Source organism: Danio rerio, chromosome 6 (assembly GCF_049306965.1).
Source record: "Danio rerio strain Tuebingen ecotype United States chromosome 6, GRCz12tu, whole genome shotgun sequence".
Lineage (NCBI taxonomy): Eukaryota > Metazoa > Chordata > Actinopteri > Cypriniformes > Danionidae > Danio > Danio rerio.
Window position 1 is genome coordinate 26,964,527 of NC_133181.1, and position 22,149 is coordinate 26,986,675.

Here is a 22,149-nt window from a genome sequence, read left to right on the forward strand (position 1 = left end):
TATCAGAGCCTGCAGTTTCTTTGTAACTCAATCAGGCTGGACGAGCCCCATGCTACAGTCATCGGTTAGTTCAGCGACCTGTCAAATCAGGACCAGACTCACACTCTGGGCTTCACACTGGCAATGTTTTTTTCCTCTTATCACTCAAAAGATGATCGCTTCAAACTGTTCACTCTTCTGAGGCCTGCTTTCGGTCACTTTAACAAGTTTGTTTGCAATTCAGTGGTAGTTCCTGTGGTGACATGGAGATTGAAGGGGCCAGCTGTAATAGAATTTTTCATTGCAGTGGTACGGATGTTTGTGTTATTGTCATCTCAAAATCGATTCAAATTTCTTCAATCACCTATTAAGAGTTTACACTTAGATATGCTTGGCGTCAGTAGCACATTTGGTATGCTATCCCAGGAGAGAACCATAAGCTTGGAGATAGTTGAGCCCAAGGCTCCCTCCTGGTCAATAAGCATATAAAGGGGGTCCGAGATCAGGTAGGTCTTAAGAGCTCGCCCTGGAAAAGGGAGGAAAAGGAGGAGATGTGGTTGAAGGAGGGATTCTTCCAAAAACGAAGATATATGGCAGTGCGGTGAAATCGGTCTATTTTTTGTAAGCTTGGATCAATCTGGTTGGATTATTACTGATTACGGATGAGAAGCAAGCCGTAGCCAATCATATTACATGCTCCTTTCGAAATTAGTTTATGAAACTTCACTTAGATGTATTTTTTATTTCTTATTATGACACATTAACATGTAATGAATTATGTTGGAAAGATGGATGCAAGTTTGCATGGACGAATTTAAGCGCACTAAATGAAAAACAAAATGGTATTTCAAACCAGTTTCAAATAAATTAAGTGTTTTTAATTTATTATAATAAAATAATGTTTATATATTTTTGATCAATTTTATTAAATGTATTATAAAGGTATGAATTAATTTTTTTCTATAATTTATATTTACTATAAATTCTATAAAGAAAAATGCATTTAATAATTGCAAATGAAGAGTTTAGCCTCTTAAGTGTCATCTGAACCTTTTTTCTAAAATGAGCATTTTCCTTATTTTTGTGGGTAATGATTTATAAGGTTGTTTTTGTTGTATTTTAAGTAAAACAACTGAATATAAATATAGAAGACTGAGAAAAAAAAATACTTTTTCAGATGGTTTTTGCATCATATATTACACTCGTAGTAGTTGGACATTGTTAATAATGAGTAAACTTTTGTAGCGAGGCAGTAGGTAGTGCTGTCGCTTTACAGCAAGAAGGTCGCTGGGTCGCTGGTTCGAACCTCGGCTCAGTTGGTGTTTCTGTGTGGAGTTTGCATGTTCTCCCTGCCTTTGCGTGGGTTTCCTCCGGGTGCTCCGGTTTCCCCCACAGTCAAAGTAGGCTAAATTGTCCGTAGTGTATGAGTGTGTGTGTGTGTGTGTGTGGATGTTTCCCAGAGATGGGTTGCGGCTAGAAGGGCATCCGCTGCGTAAAAAAAATTGCTGAATAAATTGGCGGTTCATTCCGCTGTGGTGACCCCGAATTAACTAAGCCGAAAAGAAAATGAATGAATGAAAGAATGAACTTTTGTGCCTTTAGATGGAGTATGTGCGCTGTAAAAAAACACAATCCCTTCATGTCCTCCCTATGCAAATCAATTAGTTAAGTTCATTTATTCATACATTCATTCATTCATCCATTCATTCATTCATTTTCCTTCGACTTAGTCCTTTTATTAATCAGAAGTCGCCACAGCGGAATAAACCACCAACTTATCCAGCATATGTTTTACACAGTGGATACCCTTCCAGCTGCAACCCAGTACTGGGAAACATCTATACACACTTATTCACACACATTCACTACAGCCAGTTTAGTTTATTCAATTCACCGCATGTCTTTGGACTGTGGGGGAAACCGGAGCACCTGGAGGAAACCCATGCAAACATAGGGAGAACATGCAAACTCCACACAGAAATGCCAACTGATCCAGCCGGGAATCAAACCAGCTAAATTCTTGCTGTGAGGCGACAGTGCTAACCCCTGAGCCACAGTGATGTTCAAGTTAACTTAATGTTTGTATACTTTTAAGTTGACTGAACATAAAACTATTAAGCTGTCCCAAAACAAAGCTCAATAATTGTGTTGTTTGAGCTCATTTTTAACAAGTCGTCAGAACAAGCATTTTTTTTTTTTTTTTTTTTGAGTGTAGGATATTCCTTTTGACTTCTGTGGCATATTCTTTCCCAAGACAATTTGAGATCCATTTAAGATCAATTTTAAGTTTGGTATGTCATAAAGTTTGTAATCTGTATGCCTTCTGTGCATGCAATATAGAGGGATGCACTCATTATGACTTTTTACAATGAAGAATCTCTGTAGAAGTCTTTAGTGATGTTGTATTGTTCAGTGCAAAGCACGCATTACAGATGCATTACAGTATCACAGATGGTGTTTCGCAGAACCTGCATGATGTGGGACTAATCAACGCTCCCAATTCCCAGCATTGCCAATGTGTGATGCGAAGTATGTGAGCTCACCCTAGAGAGCTGGGTTTTTAGCTCATGCCTAGCCAAGGTAATTTGCTTCTCACCTTGGAGGAGTTTTGGAAAGTCTGCGCTGTGTTTGTGCCTCCTCTAAATGACTCACTTTTTTTGGAAAAGGTGCTGTCTGATTCTGAAATTCCACAATTTTTACAACTAGGAGAGTTTGTGCTCGCACCCTTCTCTCTCTACATCCCAGACTTCAGACAAAACTTCCCGTTTCTTTCTTGGCTGAATGAGAAATTTACCCAAAAGTGAATATTCTGTCATGAATTACTCTCCCCTCCAAACCCATAAGACTTTTTATTCGTCTTCAAAACACAATTGAATATATTTCAGTAGAAATAAATTGTACTCAATTGTTCTTGCCTAACTCACATGAACAAATCTCATTGCTTAGTGTAAATACAAACTCAACTGAGCTTTGCCTAAACATATTTAACGTTTAACTGTGTATCAGTTGTTTCTCTGTGATTAAAACCATAATTAGTTAATTAAGTCTGTTCATCATAACAAGTGATAATGTCAATAATACTTTTATTAAACCATTTGATTTGGTTGGAACAATACAGTATACAACAAATTCTTCAGGGTTGTTTTTAGAGGATAAATGAATGTAGCTTGATGAGATACAAGCTGCTCACCAGGAAAAGTAGCTAGCTACTCTATAAATTACTTCCTAAAAATAACTGGTTGTATTGAAACTACTTTTTGTTTACATAAAGGTGTATATTACAAATATTTGTATATTAGTACATTTTAATTAAAATAATTGGTACTTTGCTTTACAATGCTTTATGATTATTTATTTTGATGATAAATTCGAATGTGAAGCCCACCCACAATGTTTTTACTTCAGGTTAATAGTGTACATGCAAAAGGACTTAATTTTAGTAACTCGGTGTACTGTATGTCATTACAAAATCGCTGTTGTTTAACATCTGTTTTCGTTAAAAATCAGTGATCTTCACTGTCTGATTGATATACAGTATATGTTGTGCGTATAACCTATTGCAAGAGTTGTTATTTGGAGAAAATAAACAAACTAATATTTACAGAATAGATCATAACAGTAAAAGAAAATGTATATTATAAAACCATGACATGGGAGACCAATAGTTGGCTGCAATACACTATTGTATGTGATTTTGTAAGATGACACGGCTGTTTCAGACCATTGTAGAGTCACTAAATGTACTGTAATGTTGCTGTTGCGAAGCTACTCAGCTAAATGCTTGAAAAAGTAGCCATAAATGTTCTTTGATTATATATCCAAAAAAATATATAATTTTGTTCATATTCCTCTTTTTTTGTCAAACAAACATTACAACCTACTTAAAAAAATGTACTAACTTTCTATTATATTTTTTTCATATTATTCAACCCCCTTTTAGGTGTCAAAATCAGTGTTTTCACCTTTTCGCATGACCAGAGTTTTAAACTTCAACAATGAAAATAACATTTTAAAATATAATTTATCTGGCATCTATTAATGTATCCTAATTAAGCACTAGTGAAGTAAATTAAATATTTTTTAGTTATTAATGTGATGCTATTATCAATATTATTTTTATACAAAATATAGCTGTTGCACAGTATCAGTGTCTTTTCCACCATAACACTGTAATGTCGCATTAAAAAGTTTGCGTGCAAGATTATTTTAGTGGTTTCTATAAAAATGAATAGTGCCATCTGAGAACATGTTCAAGATGGAGGGAATTTACATTTTTATCAACAACACCCACATATATTCTACGTCATTTCCAAACATGTTGTACTTTCAAAGATGTTTTTAAAAATCAAACAAAATTAGGGTAAAAAAGAGTGTTTTGTATACATGAAAGGCTAGTAATTCAAAGCTGATCAGGGAAGCTATTTTCCATTTTTCACAATAAACTGTTGAAATGTCATTTCTACTACTGTCATTTCCATCACCATTTAAAAATATATATATATTTAAAAAGTTCTTGTCACACATTAAAAGTGTATTCACAATGTTCATGCTCTATGTTCATGCTCTATGTCTCTTACTTGTGCTTAAGTTCACTCTTTGTTTGCCAGACCCTTTGTGATAATATAATATCTTCCATTCTCTGCTCTCCCAATGCCGCTCTGTTATGATTATTGACGCAGTTTTATTGCTCTCATTGCTAAACTTTCTCATTTGCTCCAGCATCCTCTGACATATGCTCAAATCTGAAAGGGACACACTGATTATGCAGCTCTGAGCATCATTCAGAGCTCAGAGATGGAGCTGCACATAAACACATCACAGTTCCATCCATGTACATGTCTGCTTCCTCTAAATGCAACATCTTGAAATGGTAAAGTTTATGACCATTTTATGTCATTTGGTTTGGTTGGATTTTGCACACACTGATCTTTTCCTGAATGGCAACCTATGACCTAATAAAGGGTTATATTGTGGTTGCATTGAGGCTATGTAGAGGGCACTGATGAGTATATTTTAAGCCCTGTGATGAAAATGTGACAGTCTTGTGATCCTCTAATTTCATCACGTTCTCTATAACTTAAGAGTACTCTAGAGAACTTTTGAACGAACTAATCCACATTACTTACCTTTCAAATGAGTGGGATTGCAAGCAAATGAAAAGGATGTAAATGACAACTTTGATTACAGTTGCATGTTTTGGTACACATGCAAAGAAATGTGTTCTGGTTTTTCGTGCACTTGCTCACAACACATCTTTTGATCTGATATTTGTACTGTATATGCAGAGAGTAAATGATCTTTTTTTGTTGTTCAGATTAATGTGTTTTCAAAATGGTGTATTTAGGCATTGCAGCTACATAGAGGGCAAAATTAAGCAAGGTTTGAATAATATATAAAGGTTTATTAGAAACAGTTGTTACATTAGTTACATTACATATGTTACAAAGTTAAGACCTCATGAAAACATCAGATGTCCCATTTGGAACATGTCTACTAAATGGATGTCAATGGCTCTTGTTTTCCCTAAAAATTCTTCAGAATATCTTGTATTTTCTGTTTGAGAGAAGAAAGAAATTCATAAAGTTTAAACTACTTGAAGATGAGAAAATAGTAAGGAATTTTGGGCGAACTACACAGTATATGAACAATAAATTACAGTTATTAGGTGCCAAGCACCGAAGATTCTTCTTCTTCTTTCGCTTTGTGAGTCTATGGCAGCCCTATGAACAGTTTGCGACATTTATGCAAACTTTGGCACACTGTTAGAGGACAGCCTGATCTTCAAACACAACAAATTTGGACTCTCTAACTCAGGGGTCTCAAACTCAATTTACCTGGGGGCCGCAGGAGGCAAAGTCTGGGTGAGGCTGGGCCGCATAAGGGATTTCACAAAAAAAAAGTCCTCAAATGTCATTATTAACAGTTTTAATTATTTCTTCTGAACATGAAGTGTCCTGAACATTAATAGAACATTGAGTGAAGATTATGAACAGTTCTTCTGAACATGGCATCTTTTGCCTACTCCTTACTGACAGCGCTTCTCACAAATCTGAACCACATTTGGCTTTAGAGCGGAAGCAGTTGAGACCCTCAGTATGGCTTGAAGATGATCATCATTAAGTCTACACTGTAAACGATTTCTTGTTAAATTAACAGTAAGTTACTGGCAACAATTATCCAGTAGCTGCTGTATTTCATAAAACAGTAACAATACTGTAATACTAATTACATTAGTATTACATTTACTGTAAAATGTAATACATCATTTTACTGTTGTTGATTTTTACTGTAACACTAATTACAGTAGTGATACACATACTGCAAAACTGAAAACAGTATTTTATTGTACATTTTTACCATGAAGAACTACGGTATTTTAATGTTACTTTCATTATTACTGTATAGTATTTTACAGTTATTAAATGTTATTTTATTTAATTTAATAGTGCTACTTTATAATGGGTAAAAAAATGTTCAAAAATTGCACAAGTGTTATTTTAACTGTTCAAAACGTACAAGAAAAATAAAGAAACTGAAACTTTAACTTTAACTTCACAATAAAGGTTTATTGTGTAAACCATGCTAAAACAGTAGCAATTATTCAATATAACAGAGCAACAGAACACTAATAAACAATTGATCATTAAAACCAGTCAACAATTAATGCATCAAAAATTATTACAATTTAAAAAAAAGGTGAGAATACTGCTACAAGACAGGAAATGATGAAGGCCAAATGATGTGGAAAGGGACAGTGAAAAAGGGCAGCAACATGATGATGATCCTGCAAAAATGACAAGCAAAATCAATCACTGAAGTAAAAACTAATCATCCCTCAAACCATTTAATTCATTCAGAAACGAAACACTGCACTGCTGTTTAAATATATATATATATATATATATATATATATATATATATATATATATATATATATATATATATATATATTGATATATATATATCAGTTATATAAAACAGTTTTTAAATTGTTTTTGTTGGTGAAATACAGTTTGTTGTCAATTCACAATTACACTAACGTTAATGGGGAAAAGATCAGCGGGCATTGTTCTTGAAGATCGCTAGTCAGGTGTCCACACAGGTGTGTAAAAAATAAAGTCTCATCTTAACTTAATGTCCGACTCTGTATAGCTCGAATATCTGATTCTATGATCACACTACTAGTGCTTCCACGGATTTAAGAGGGGTGAACACAGTTCATTCTGACTTTAAAAGGCTACATATTTAAAATTAAATAAATAAAATAATCTAATTTAACGTGACTAATGTTAATTAAATACTTTTAGGCTTTTAACACGTATAAATCCACTTCTAACTTACAGACAAGATTGCGTTAGAGAACATGAAAGCTGTGGGTGATTTTTTTAAAAATAATGCTAATGATAAGTTACTGATATATGGTCTGCATAAAACAAAGTAATCACTAAGCATTCATTTTTGGCAAAATCTGCAGAGAGGCTCAGCGACATGAGGAAATGTGTTAAAGTTGAGTAGAGAACTAAAGAGCAGTCTAGCCTACTTCATGAAATGTTTGTGGTAATATTCTGCTGTCAATTCATATTACTGTATTTCAATATGCAGCAGTGATGGCATGTCAGCGAGACAAATAAACATTTTATCGTGTCATTTCATACAATTTATTTATTTATTTATTTATTTTTATACGAACACCTCTCCAGTGACATTTCCTCAAACTAAATCATCATAACGTTACTGTGCACAGCATCAGTAAAACGTTTAGAATAATTTAAATACTTAATTTTTTAAAACAGTCACTGCTGATTACAAACTAACATTAAAGCTAAGCTTACAGAAATCCTGTATGCATGATAATATAAAGATGTATTACTCACTGATGTCGAAGCACTTCCAGGTCATCAGAGATGTAGACAGGACAGAATATGTGCTATCAAATGAGCTCTTGTGCAGCCTTTGTTGGACATCCAGGTAGTATGTTCACCCACACTGTAAGAAACAAAAACAGAAACAATTTATTAAAATGTGGGGGATAGTAAACATGTTTGGTCTACAGAGAGAAGAAAATGTTTACTTTAAGCATTGATCCTAATGAATCTATTTCTCAACTACATTTAACCTTATCACGGAAACAGCATTTTTGAGCTTTTAGACCAGGGGTGCTCAACCTTGTTTGCTTTAAATTAGAATTAAAACAATAAATCTCTATGTCAAATAAAATACTTCAGATCTAAATAAAGCAGGTGTTTTTACCTAAAGGTTCCTTCCCTCCAGTTAGTTTGGCTGCAGATCCCTCCACATCTGTGCTTTATTCGGTTCTTATCTTAAGAGTAAATGGTGTCGCATTCCAGGTCCATCACAATCTGAGCTAGAAGGACAATATGACAAAAGACAAGACACATATAAATAAAAGTCTCAGAATAAAATATTTAAAGGAATAGTTTACTATTTTGCCACTATTTACTCCACGTGTTTTAAACTAGTTTGAATTTCTGTTAAACACTAAAGCAGATATTTTTAAGAATGTTAGTAACCAGTAACTATTGACATCCATATTTAAACCAAATTTCTTTAAAAAAAATATGAGTTTGTGTTCAACGGAACAAAATAAATATATAACTATTTTGAAACAAGTGGAGGATGCCAAAGATGCTATTATTTTCATTTTTGGGTGAACTGTCCCTTCAATTCAAGTGTCAAGCAATAGTCATAAAAACTGATGTGTCGCTTGAGGAAAACTAAATCAAGTACCTTCTGTGAACAAGCAGAATCATTATGCCATTGTATTCAGTGATTCTCTTTTACATTTTCCCACTATAAAATGATAGCTTCAACATGCAATCCATGTTAAGACAAAAATGAATAGCATAAAATAACATATTGAACTAAACTTACAGTTTCCAGGCTGTTTGAAAAAAAAAACACATATGCCCAGTAAAATTGCTAATAAACACAAAGACAACAGTTATAGAAAAAAAAGTTTGTCTAATATTTACTCAGCACTTGGTAGGCAAATAGCATAGCCGTGGCTGTTTTAACACCAGATTTTTTTATCTTAGGAACTGCTGGAAGAAAAAAAAGAGGTTGTACATGAAACTCCTCACAACAAATCTGTGAACAACTTGACATTTAAAAATCTAATCAAAATGAGGAAGACATCAACATTACCTTGAATAATCAAGTGAGGAGTGATTGGTAGCATCAGTTTTTCAACATCAATTACTGTAGCTGAAAAACAGATAAATATAATAAGAGTAAAATAAGACTTAGCATTAATTAATCTAAATCTATAGTACAACCATACCAATCTGTATGGGGTTAAAATACATTTGTACACAAATCATTCCCTTACCCCATCAATTTCTCTTAGAATAGGATGGATATATATATATATATATATATATATATATATATATATATATATATATATATATATATATATATATATATATATATAGTGATAATGACTTTGGCTTATATCTGTGTACTCAGAACGTACACTCACCTCAGGTACACCTGAACACCAAAAATTAAATGTACAATTAATGACACACTATACATCAAGCTCATTAACATTATTGAGAAATAGACAATTAATATGTATTTTGTTGATATTAACTTTAGCTTAAAATAATTCAACTGCATTTAATTTTCAGCTCCATTTAATAAAACAGTTAAGACTCATTTCATTATGAGTTTAGTTTAAATAACTAACTTACAGTTGAAAAATTTTACCATAATGATAGCTTAGTCAAAATGACTATGTGAAGACCAGAGCTTACCTTAACGGTAAACTTTTAACTTTTCATGGTGACTTCGCCTTCATCTCAGTGTTGTGCTGAAATAGAGAATTCATTAATGCAATTACAATAAGTTAAAGTTATGTTTTTTTCAGGTAACTTAGCGTATGGTCAAAAACTCACTCAAGATAAACTCACTGTATCTAATACCTCGCAAACACTACAATGACCGCCTGGCGTCTGTTATTTATTGTTTAAAATACCATTTGTGAACGGATAGCGTGACAAAACATAAGAACCTAACGTTACAACTAATGTCACTTGGTTAATTCTTTTAAATTACATACTCAATACACAGAAATATATACAAAACAATCCTTCAACGGACAGAATTTGACTTTAAAACACTTACCGAGGATGAATTCGCTGGATGAAAGACGACAGGTGAATTTCAAATTAGGAGAGCCGTTGCCTGCAGGTCGAGTCGTGTCCGGTCGGTTCTATGAATCGGCTCCTTAGTGAACAGTAAAGATTTGAATCCGCCTAAAACCGATTCCTTTTTGTATATGATTCATTTCGTTATACTGCTTGGCCACACGCATTTATACACTAATTATACACTAACGTTAATTGCATATTGCTGAATGTGCTTGTGAACACGTGTGATCAAATAATTCCCGAGCAAACTGTTCAATACGATTCAGAGTCGCTCGAGTGCTGAACCGAACCAGTGCAAGCGTGATATTGATTACAATATAGTAACATTGTTTTTTATTCACTTTACCAGCGAAATTATTACATATATCTGACCTTGACAATAAGAATAAAGTTCGTTTGAAGTGTTTTGAGAAATAATTTTTTTTTTCTCCCAGAATTCATTTCACATCAACAAGCAAATGGTAATGGCGGATGAGAAAGCCCAGCTAATATTATAAATATTGCGTTTAATATGTCTCGAAATGAAATTTTAACAGTGTTTCATGCGAGAATGTAGTTCTTACAAACTCAAATCTGTGGTTTATTTATAGATATCATGTGTAAATTTTAAGCGTGCTTTGCCGATAGCGGAGATTCTGACCTCCAGGGTGTCCATCATCACTCATGTATCCGGCGAAACGAGGTTATAATCGGCTAGACATGTGAGACTTGCCCCGGTCTTAGATGGCTCTATAATGAATGTGTTATGAAATTTAGTTTTAACCGTTTTTCATGCGGGAATGTAATTGTTTTAAACTCAAGTCTGTGGTTTATTTATAGAGATGGTGCGTATTTTAAAATATTGCTTTGAAAATGCGGAGATGTGACCTCCATGGTGACGGGTGCCCAATCCTCATGAATCCGTCTAAAGCAGGCTGGTCATTCTGACATTTAAGCTCACTTTGGTTTCATGAATCAATTACTTTTGTTCCAGTTTACGTTTTGGTTAAGCACAAAGTTATGTTGATTAAAAATGATTTAATATTATTTTCATGTTAACCTTATAAAATTAAGGTGCAGTGCACCCAAAAAATGGAAAACCAGGGGACAGTTTTATGCACTGAACAGTCTGAAGAAACTGGTTAGTTCATTTTTCTTCACAAAATACTTTGTCAAAAAATAAAATAAACATAATAATAATAATATAAAGTGTGTGTAGAGTTTTTCATGGTCATTTGCAGTACTGTATTTAGATGAACAGTAACTGATTTTTTCCCCAAATTCATTGTAAAATCTGCAGTAGCATACTGTTAATCATGTTCACAGTATGGAAATGTTGAGAATACATTATCATGCTGTGAAAACAGCAATATATACAGTAACACACTGTGCACAGCTTATACAGTAAACAACTGTTGAGAAATGCAGTACAATACCGTGAAAACAACAGAAATCGTTTACAGTGTAGACCTGTACTTTGACTTATTGAAGTTCAAGGTGGAGAATAACTTCTCACACAAATATGTGCTCCCAAAAAGGCCAAGTCCTAGGGAAAAAAGTGGGGGAACTCACTCAAAACTTCCATTCCCTCACCTAAAAAAAGGCGTATATATGTATAAATAAAACACCCCCACCCCACTCCAGTCACATCAGTCTGTACTGTATCTACCTATAATATATATAAAGATGCAGGCTGTAGCTAGGTAGCTAAGTGGCAGGCAGGGGCGGGAACAGCTTACCTTGGTTCTGGCCGGCGCGAGTTCCCACTTCCCGCCCTTCACAGCGTCTAACAAAGGGGCGGGGTGCGTGGTGACGTCACCGGCATCCCCGCTCCTTTGTTTACACGGCAGGCGGGGAATGCCAGTGACCGCTGTGTACTGATAGAATCAGCGGAGCGGGAAGCGCACTCTCTCCCCGCTCCGCTAATTCTGTCAGTGTACAGCGGTCGGCACGGGCCACAAAATATTGCACTGAGGGCCGCAAATGGCCCGCGGGCCGTGAGTTTGAGACCCCTGCTCTAACTCAAACTCTCTAGTGCCACCACTTGTCCAAAGTTTCACTTATGTTTATCTTTATAACTATTAAACCTAATGGGCTATTATGAAGGTTTTGTAAAACCTATTTGAAAGAACTCGTCCTACACCATTTTTCACATGATCTTCAAACCATGCTGACTAAAAGTTATTGAATTCAAGTTGATTAAACAAACCATTTTTGATTAACTTGTGAACAAATTTAATGTAGACCTTGTGAAAACTGACTCAAGGTGTTATCTCTTTAACGCATTGACATGTGTTGTTGTTATCACAACCATGGTTTGGTGTAAGCTGCAGCGTTTCGGCACAGTGCCCCCTAATTGTTTAAAATGTGTCTCTTTACCTCGGCGAAGCATGCCTAGTTGAATGTTGTCTGATTTTCTCAGGTCAGCCATTTTTGCCATCGGCCATTTTGAATTATGTCAAAGATAGCAATATTTTATGGTCGCAATGGCAAATTGTTATGAAAGTCAGTATGTGTCTTCGGAACTGTTCCCTGAAGGTCAACAAAAATATTTATCACAGTGCCACCTTTTGGTCAAATGTAACAATATTTCTAAAAATGCTAATAACTTTTGACTAATTTAGCCGATCGTTATTATAGTTGATACATTCCTTGGGTTGTCCTGGGAATATCAATACTAATTATGTCTTAGTTAACTGAACTTCCTGTCTGCCCTCTAGCCTTAATTCAAAAACCTACTTTTTCGAACTTCTCCAACATCGTTTGGCTTATTTGCACCAAATTTGACTCAGATCATCTTCAGACCATGCTGACAAAAACGTATTGAATTTGTGTCGATAGGTGTAATGGTTTTCGTTTACTGGACCGACAAGCTACATCTGAAGTTATATCTCTGCGATAGTAAAATTTTTTTTTAGGTCAGTCATTATGGTCTCACACTGACCAGACCATAAAATTTGGTGACATTGCCACCTATGGGTCAAGAGTTAAACTTGGATCATTTTAAGACAATGTAGACCAAAAGTTCTGGAATTAATGTCAATAGACAACTGTTGTCATTTAGCACATGCGCAAACTTGATTTAATGCTGCCAGGTGACATTACAGGCCAAATCACTGCTATAGTTTGAAGTATTGAAACCAAACTTTAAATGTGTGATCTAGACCTGACATTGACCAAACTACGTCACTAAACTTCTGGGTAAAATTAACAAACATTTAAATTCTGTGAATATAAATCATACAAAATGTATTAAATGATGAATGAATAATTTTGTCTATTGTCATGAGACTGGTCTTGCAGATTCCTTGTATCATACTGAGCACATTGATATAATTTATTGCCTAATTGACATGACTTCCTGTCCCACATCTTGAATTGGTTTGAAAATCTGTTGTTTTGAACTCTTTATAGATTTTTAGCCCAATTTCCACCAAATGTGTCTCAGAACATGCTGTTGTTGCCGTGCTTGTTTATGATCTGGCCGCTGGGCTGCTTGGCCCCGATAATTGCTGCTTGCAGCTATATTTATATATTTTTTTAAATTAAATTCTGCCATTTATTATTATTATTATTTTAATAAAACCACAGTTTTTTAAAATCAAAGTATGAAAATGTGACAGTCTGTGATCAAGTGGAAGAAATGCACATTTTAAAAGTCTGCAAAAGCGCATGACCATGCAGAGTGTCCTATATGGATATGTCCATTTTTACCGTGTGGTATCCATTGAAATGGTATCCATTACCCAAGTCATGTTCCGAAATGTACAGTAAATGAATAGGTTCATAAAAGTCATAAAGCATTTTGTCAGGATGTAAAGATCTCCTTACATAAGCAAAAATCCAAGTCTGCAAGAAATGGTTTGCTTGAACTATCTGAGCCTGAATGTTGCTCTAAGGAATAACAATAAAACAAGATATCATTGTTTCAGTTATAATAACAAATAAAGTAATGTAGTTTTCATACTCCATTCATTTTAACCTGTTTTACACTTTAAGCAACTGAAATGAAACAGGAAAGTACTTGTAACAGTGTTTTGACTGGAAATAAGATAATATAATTTCCAGATTAAGTTTTCAGTGTCTGATTGCTTAATTGACTGATGCTTTTTAAGTGAATAATTTGACACTGTCTGTTTTCATGTACTCGTGAGAAAATGCTCTCAAGTGTGTAATAGTATTACACAAGAGTCATGTTTAGATAAGTAACATCTGAAGAGTCAAATGTGAAAGGAACTTTCTTTGGATTTCTTTCCCCACTTTTCTATTCTTTTCCATGCAGTGAATGAAGCTTTCAGTCTCCCAAAGTGAACAAGAACATCATGAAGGTGTCATAGCTATAATAATTTGAAAGTATCAACGATTTGTATATGAAACAAAACAAAACAAACAAACAAAAAACTACTTAAATGTATGTGATTTTCAGTTTGAATGACTGAGGAAATTGAAGTGTAAGTGATTGATCAGTGCCTGACAGATGAAGAGGGTCAGTAATAAAGCTCTAAGGGTGACGAGGCTCTGCTTGTTTGTCAGCTTGGTGTTGATAGGTAGTTAATCAAGCCATGTCAGGAATGGAGTTTGGTTTCGACCCCACTGCAGGCCCTAAACCTGCAGGTTATATTTGGCCCACTGGGCCCCGTTAGAGACTGAGAACGCAGGCATAGCGCAACAAAACACCAGTTAAACACCTTCCCAGAATCTGGAAAATAAATTCTCTGAGAATAGGCGAAAGAACCCAAAACCACAGCTTTCTTTATGTTTTCTTTTTATAGCAAGGAAGTTCAAAGGTATATATTTTGGCATTGATGTTTTCACAAACTAGTCACTTTTTTAAGCGCAACTGTTACATGATATAATGACTAAATCATATCTAAATTTGAAATACGTATAAACAAAATTTTAATATACTATAAACATTACAAGATATGTTTTAGGTGCAGTTAAACAAAATTAGGCCAAAGCAAAGTTTAAATTTTGTTTCAGAAGTCCAAAACTGCTTTGCCAAAGGGAACTTTCAGGGAAAGCTGGTAAACACCTTCAAAATACCATGTGTCTGTGACGATTATGTAATTGAATGCTACTCTGAGCTCTGCTTCTTTGCCATGAAACTCTCTGGTTCATTTCCTCTTCTCAGTCCATGGAGATCAAATGTCCCCAAGTAAAAACATCAACACTGGAGAGCTGCTTTATAGGTGAATTTGAAGTTGTAATTCTAATTGAAAGAAACACCAGCAGAGTCATTTTTCGTGCTTAACTCCTTCCCTGCCATGGACAGAATTTTCCACTATTTATGACGCATACTTCCCTGCCGCCGGTGCTATTTTCTGGCTTCTCATGGTTAAAATGCTATAGCTGTAGCACATTCAGAAATAGTACAGAATCTCAGCATCTACAAACAAGAGCATGGAGATAGTTTTAACACTTAAAAACAAAGTTTTAACAGAAGGTAGAATATTCTTTAGGTATTCTAGGTATTAATTTTCTTTTGCTTTTATTTTATATATATATATATATATATATATATATATATATATATATATATATATATATATATAGATATAGATATATATATATATATATATATATATATATATATATATATATATATATATGTGTGTGTGTGTGTGTGTGTGTGTGTGTGTGTGTGTGTGTGTGTGTGTGTGTGTGTGTGTGTGTGTGTGTGTGTGTGTGTGCGTGGTGCATGACTGTTTCTTGCAATCCATTTACTAGCAGATTTGTAGTCCTACAAATCAGCACTCAATTACTTTTTTTTTTAATATTGTAAAGCACTTTGGGCAGCCATATAATGTGCTATATAAATAAAGTTTCATTGATTGATTGACTTTGTGATCTGTGTGTTTACCAGTGATCTGAAAAAAAGCCATTATTCTAATTATTTTTTAAAAATAATGTATAATAAATTATATAATTTATAATAATAATAATTATATATATATATATATATATATATATATATATATATATATATATATATATATATATATATATATATACATACATACATGTATTTATGTATATATTTAAGATACATTCTTTCTTTAAATATAGTATGCAGTATATTATGAAGTACTGTCTGAATAAAGACTTTCTTAGATGCTGCTTTCTCACCACTGTCATTTTTTGTGTTTATTTTGTACTTTGTTGAATGTGTACAGCACTAAGTACCCATGAAACTTCCAAATAGACTAAACAGAATAAAGTCTGTATCTATTCTTAATCTGAATGTATTCAACCTCATAAATCCACTCATCCATGTTGTTCGGCTCTCTTCTCCTCTAACTCACTTTCACTATCACCATCTTTTTGAACAAAAGAGCCTGTGTGTGAAAGTTCAAATACCAGCGAAGCCACATATTGTGGCCTTCCAAAGAAAAACACGGCTTTCTCAGTCACTGTGTGATTATCAGCGGGTGGAGACATAAATAGCACAAACTCTGATAAGAAGTAACAGGCATCCACAGTGCTGTTGTAGTCATGTTTTTGGCAGAATGCAGGCGAAGGAGGGATGCAATGAGAAAAGAAGACAGGAGAGATGTTAGGATCAGAAATGATGAATGGGAGGTTGCTATGACACTGAGGTTCTCCATGTTGGGGTCACAGCTTCACTTTGGTTCATCATAAATGCAAATGGATTGCATGGGAACTGCATGCTATTTATGATTTAAATAAAAACATACATTTTATTGCTGTGGGGTAATGACATACTGCATTTGAAATATGTCTGTTTTCTATGCTTGATACAGTCACACCATAGGAAAGTTTTGAGATTTCACTCAAAAATGTAAGAAAATATATAATAACACAGCAGAGGTCCATGGAAGACAAAGCCATATTTAACCATTTACTGCATTTTAAATGCTAATTTAAATACTAATATAATAATATAAATAAATACTAATTATGTTCATTGTTTGTCAAGTTTGACAGTGAAAACGCAAAATTGCATCGACAACCCGTTTCTATATTTTAATATTGGTTGAATATTTTATTGACTTGCAGGCAGTTGCACAGTAGATTTATTTTCCTGTAGATTATTTAAAAATGGAATTAAAGAAAGTAAAAGACGACTGTTAGGAAAAAAAAAAATAAAAAACTTAATGGTTTAAAAAAAAATCATAATTATTTTCTAAAAATGTAAGATGTAAATGTATAACAGTTTATATAAAAAAAATAATAAATTGTATGATTTTTCTAGTTTATCTAGTTTTACCAAATAATCAAATTATTTTAATTAGGATTTTTTCTTGATTGGACAGATGCTGGATATCCAAAAAGTTTATCTGATATCCCTGTTTAATTTAATTTAATTTAATTTAATTTAATTTAATTTAATTTAATTTAATTTAATTTAATTTAATTTAATTTAATTTAATTTAATTTAATTTAATTTTTTTCTTTGCTTTGCTTAAGACCAAAAAGGCCAGAAAGGGTGTGAGAATTCATTCTAGCAGCTGAAGCTTGAGTTCGGAGCCCCATGTGTCCTTCCTGTCTTTACTGAAAGTCCTCATTGTCTTCAACACTCTGTGCATTTCTTTTTCACTTCCCTTCTCACTCTTGCTCTCATTTGACCTCTTTTTTTTTTTTTTTTTTTTCCTGTGTTCAGGTGGCGTTACATCTGCGGCCCATCCAGTCCCTGCATGTGCACCAGAAACCACTGGTTTTCATCCTGAACTCCCCTCAGCCCATCCTCTGGAAGGTCCGGACAGAGAAACTGGCCCCAGGAGTTAAACGTATCTTCCATGTGAGTCTGGCCTGCTTTATGACTCTCAAACCATCTCTCCATCACAGCCCTGTCTGACTCTCCTTCCTCCCCCTACCAGTTCTGAGCCAAATCCATTGCAGTAATGAATATTCAGATTCTCATTCATCCCAGATCAACAAGCATCTTTAAACACACAATTCATTTACACTCTCTTTGGCTCGTCTTGCCTTCCTCAAACAAACTCCTGTCAGCAAAGGTCTTACTGGCTCAAAGATGCATTCAGGTGCGTGTACCCATAGGAAATGCAAACATGCACACAAACAAACAGACCCACCCAAGTACACACACATGCGCCAACACCAGCATCTTTCAGACAGAGGTTGGTGTAATTGCATTTGGCGCAGGCTCACAGGTTTATATTGACTGCTGTAGTCTGAATGTTCACCATGTTGCCTGATGGATGTTTGGTGGTGAGACGGTGCTGAGGTTTATTCTCTAATTGTGGCTTTTCTCTGTTTCCCATTGCTTTTGCTGCAGAAACACTTATTGCTCAGTGGGTGCTCTTTTAAAACTCAGCCTTACAGAAATCCCTGATAGTCATTAGTTATATTAGTTGCAATGTTTCCCATACCATTATATTAGCGTGGCACGCCGCTCCCCAACGGCTTTCCCTGCCCCCTTGAAGTCAATTCATTTTATTTTCTATATATCACAACTTATTTTATTAAACAAGCTAAATAGCTGTATGTAATATCTTTATATTAACACAACAGCATGTCATTTATGTTTTTAGATGGTCGCGCATTTACAGATTTCTGCTTTCTGAATCACGCAGGGTAAAGTTCCTCACAGCCACTCTCTGCTGTATGGGAATGAGAGTGCATGCCACATCTGACAGGCGAATCATTTTGAACAAATCTTTTGCATGACTCGAGAACAATAAGTCCTTTGAATGATTCGTTCATTCACGCATCCAGGTGAAGGAGAAGATCAGTTAATTATACAAGTCTTCTATCGGGTTTGAAAGACACATGAAAGAAAGAAGCCCGTCAAACGCATTTAGAGCCGGAGAAAAATTTGATTTGTTCAAGTTCTCGGTTTGAGTGTCTCATTTATCACATGAAAGACAGAAATGATCCAAACTTTGACCCAACTTGGCTGTAAGAGCGGCAATACTCCCCCTTGCTTGTATAAGACTAATCATGGTAAGAAAGTCAGTAAATACACACTTAGGAAAAAGAAGTATACTTCATTTTTAAAATACATATACTTATGTAAAGGTCAAGTATAAAGTACTACACTGAAAACAAGTGTTGCATGAAGAACTGTTGCATACAATTTATTTGTGTTGAATTTAAACAACAAATTAAATTGAATAATGTTCAACTTAATTTGTTTAAATTCGACACAATAAAATTGTTTACAATTACTTAAAATTGAGTAAATCCAAGGAATCATCTTTGAATAATTTTATCAGTGTAGTAGTGTACTTGTGTGCAACCCCAATCGCCCCACCCCATTGCTTGTATAGGAGAAACACAGACTTGTATAATGTATTTATTCAAAATTAGATTTTTTTGCTGACCTGCTTACATCATCTTTTAAAAGTGACTTGTATCTGATTGTCTGTATTTACACAGCACACAGCAAAGGCGCAATGATCTGGAAAAAAAAAAGAGCACTTCTAGACTGACTTGAATCTGACATGAACTAAGTATATAATGGATTTTTAAAAACAAATACATTTGACTTCACTAAGCCTTAATTGGAATGAAAAAAAAAAACTAAATTATTGAAAAAAATAATGTAAATGTCTCATGCGTTTAATAGGAATGGAAGCATATATTGGAAATGTAAATTTAGTTTGGTATGTAAAATTAACATGTAACAAATATATGAATCTGATTTGGTTTTATTTAGACTGAACTTTAAAAATCTGGAATCTGAATTTAACTCGACTAACAAATATTATAAAAATGGTTCAAGTTCAATATTTGGATGGATATCTTTCGCTAAATCTATAACTAGCATCTATTTTAACTAGAAATAGAACTAGCCCCTTCATTCATTCATTCATTCAATCATTCATCCATCCATCCATCCATTAATTCGTCCGTGTGTCCATTCATCCGTCCATTCATCCATCCGTCCATCCATCCATCCATCCATCCATCCATCCATCCATCCATCCATCCATCCATCCATCCGTCCATCCGTCCGTCCGTCCGTCCGTCCGTCCGTCCGTCCATTCATTCATTCATTCATTCATTCATTCATTCATTCATTCATTCATTCATTCATTCGCTTATTATTTTTGATAATCTCTAACTTTACTATTTGGAAGGGATCTATCATGATTTGCTGTTAACTTACGAATTATCAGTCATTAAATCACAACAATGGCAGACATTAAAATTATTAAAAAGGTTTTAATAAGGTCTATTTCAGCAAATCAGTTCTAAATGTAATAGTTTACTTTCATTTTATAGATAACTTGCACAGCAATGTACTCTATACCATGCAGTATAAGTGAATTGAATAAGCTAAATTGGCCTTGGTGTATGTGAGTGAATGGGGAGTGTTTGGATGTTTCCCAGTGTTGGGTTGTGGCTGGAAGGGCATCCGCTGCGTAAAACATATGTTGGATAAGTTGGCGACGCCTCATTAATAAAGGAAAGAAGCCGAAAAAAAATGAATAAATGAATTGTGGCCCTTTTTGTGTATGTTTGTGCTTTCAAAACTTCTCACATAGAACATAAATCAGTATCAATCTCTAACTACAGTATACACTAATTTCTCTTGCTTAAAGTGGTTTTATGAAGCTTGGGGAATTTATTCCTGGAAACCATTTTGATTGAAGAAAAATATACAATGGATCAGCAATAAATACTCTCCTTGACAACATTGTTTTCAAGCCATCCTGTGAAACAGCAGAATTACGTCAGTCCTTTTTACGCTAAAATAACAAGATGACAAGATCCAGGGCGTTCCTCTGCTGAGGGAGCTCAGAGGAGAGCTGAAGGGGATTTAAGTAAAGATAGACGCCCCCCTGGAACAACTTCTCATATTTAGCAGGGGAGTGCAAGGCTTAATGAGAAAATGAAAGTAGGGCTGGACTGTGTTTCTGATCATAAGCATTGCTATCCATAATGGGAAGCGAACTTTTTACCGAACAGCCACATGCAAAATTTTACCAGACATTATACAGTACTTAAGTTGCCATTGTGTAAAACTGAAAAAAAAAGCATCGTTATAGGTGGCCTAAACAAATAAGTGTAGGGTGAAAAGAAAACATTCACACTATATCCTGAGACTTTTAAGTGAAACTCTTTTTGATTGTACACATCTTTTTTATTAGTTTTTCAAAGACCATATAGTTTTGTTCATTCTACTTTTTTTTTTTTTTTTACAAAAATAATGCTAGAAACATAGGGTAACAAACTATAAATACAAAATTGAACAAACAAACAAACCTATAATCTATATTGCAAAATCCACTTACAAAACATATTGTACATGTGCACAATTTTTAGTAAATGACTCTAGCTATGTTTTCATCCAAAAATGTGAATTAACTTATTGCGCAAAACTGGAATATTGCATTAAAGATGTGTGAATAAAGCAGCGTTTCTGTCAAGCAAGTCAAAGAGAACAAAATCGTCACTTCCTGATTAACTGGCACCAAATATCAACAGTAAAAATTCCATTTGCTGCAGTAGGAGAAGCTGCATGAACATTTTGCTTTTTTAAGGAATGACTTGCACCTCAGAAGACAATGCTGACATGCATTAACCATTCTGGAGGTAGTTAATAATATAGTAACACTAATACTAAAAAAAGTTAAGACATTTTAGAATGACCAAGACTGCATTTCAGATGTTTTACATGTGCTCAGCCTGCTGGTTTAGCCACTCACACACATTTTTATCATTACTGAAATTAGTTCGGTAAAAGTGATTGCATCATAGTTTATGCGCATCTTTTCTTATCAAATAAAAAGTTTATAATTTTTATGTGCATATATATTTGTATGCGCATTTTTTAAATTGTTTGCGCATCTTGGCACTTCCATCAACTGTTTTTTATGCGTATTTCCAAAATGCACATTAGATGGAGGGAAATGTAGCTACTGTTGGGTAAAGACAGATCCAAGAGTCACCCATACAGTGGCTGTTAAAGGCACAGTATGTATTTTTGGCCACTAGAGGGTATGTAATCATAAACAAACAATAGCATATTTTGATGACACATATGGAATCATGGGAGTTGTCTTCGTTATATCCCATGGGACTG

General features: G+C 34.3%; 1 protein-coding gene and 1 long non-coding RNA gene across 4 annotated transcripts in view; one reads left to right on the top strand and one right to left on the bottom strand.

Annotated features, from left to right (window-relative positions):
* tgfbr3 (transforming growth factor, beta receptor III) overlaps positions 1-22,149 on the top strand; it is a 206,811-nt gene that overhangs the window by 101,447 nt on the left and 83,215 nt on the right. For both annotated transcript variants that reach the window (NM_001311172.2, XM_073952454.1), the window contains exon 4: positions 17,758-17,895. In NM_001311172.2, coding sequence (NP_001298101.2) covers positions 17,758-17,895 — 138 coding nt within the window. The remainder of the gene's footprint in view (positions 1-17,757; positions 17,896-22,149) is intronic.
* Positions 6,535-10,208, bottom strand: LOC137495882 (uncharacterized). 2 transcript variants are annotated; one of them, XR_012407946.1, is made up of 6 exons: positions 10,129-10,208; positions 9,759-9,814; positions 9,145-9,204; positions 8,230-8,344; positions 7,854-7,965; positions 6,675-6,763 (listed from the first exon to the last, which is right to left on the bottom strand). It is a non-coding gene; the product is annotated as an uncharacterized lncRNA (long non-coding RNA). The 2 variants fall into 2 exon arrangements; XR_011015860.2 differs by lacking the exons at positions 9,145-9,204; positions 9,759-9,814; positions 10,129-10,208 and having other exon boundaries at positions 6,535-6,763; positions 8,230-9,083.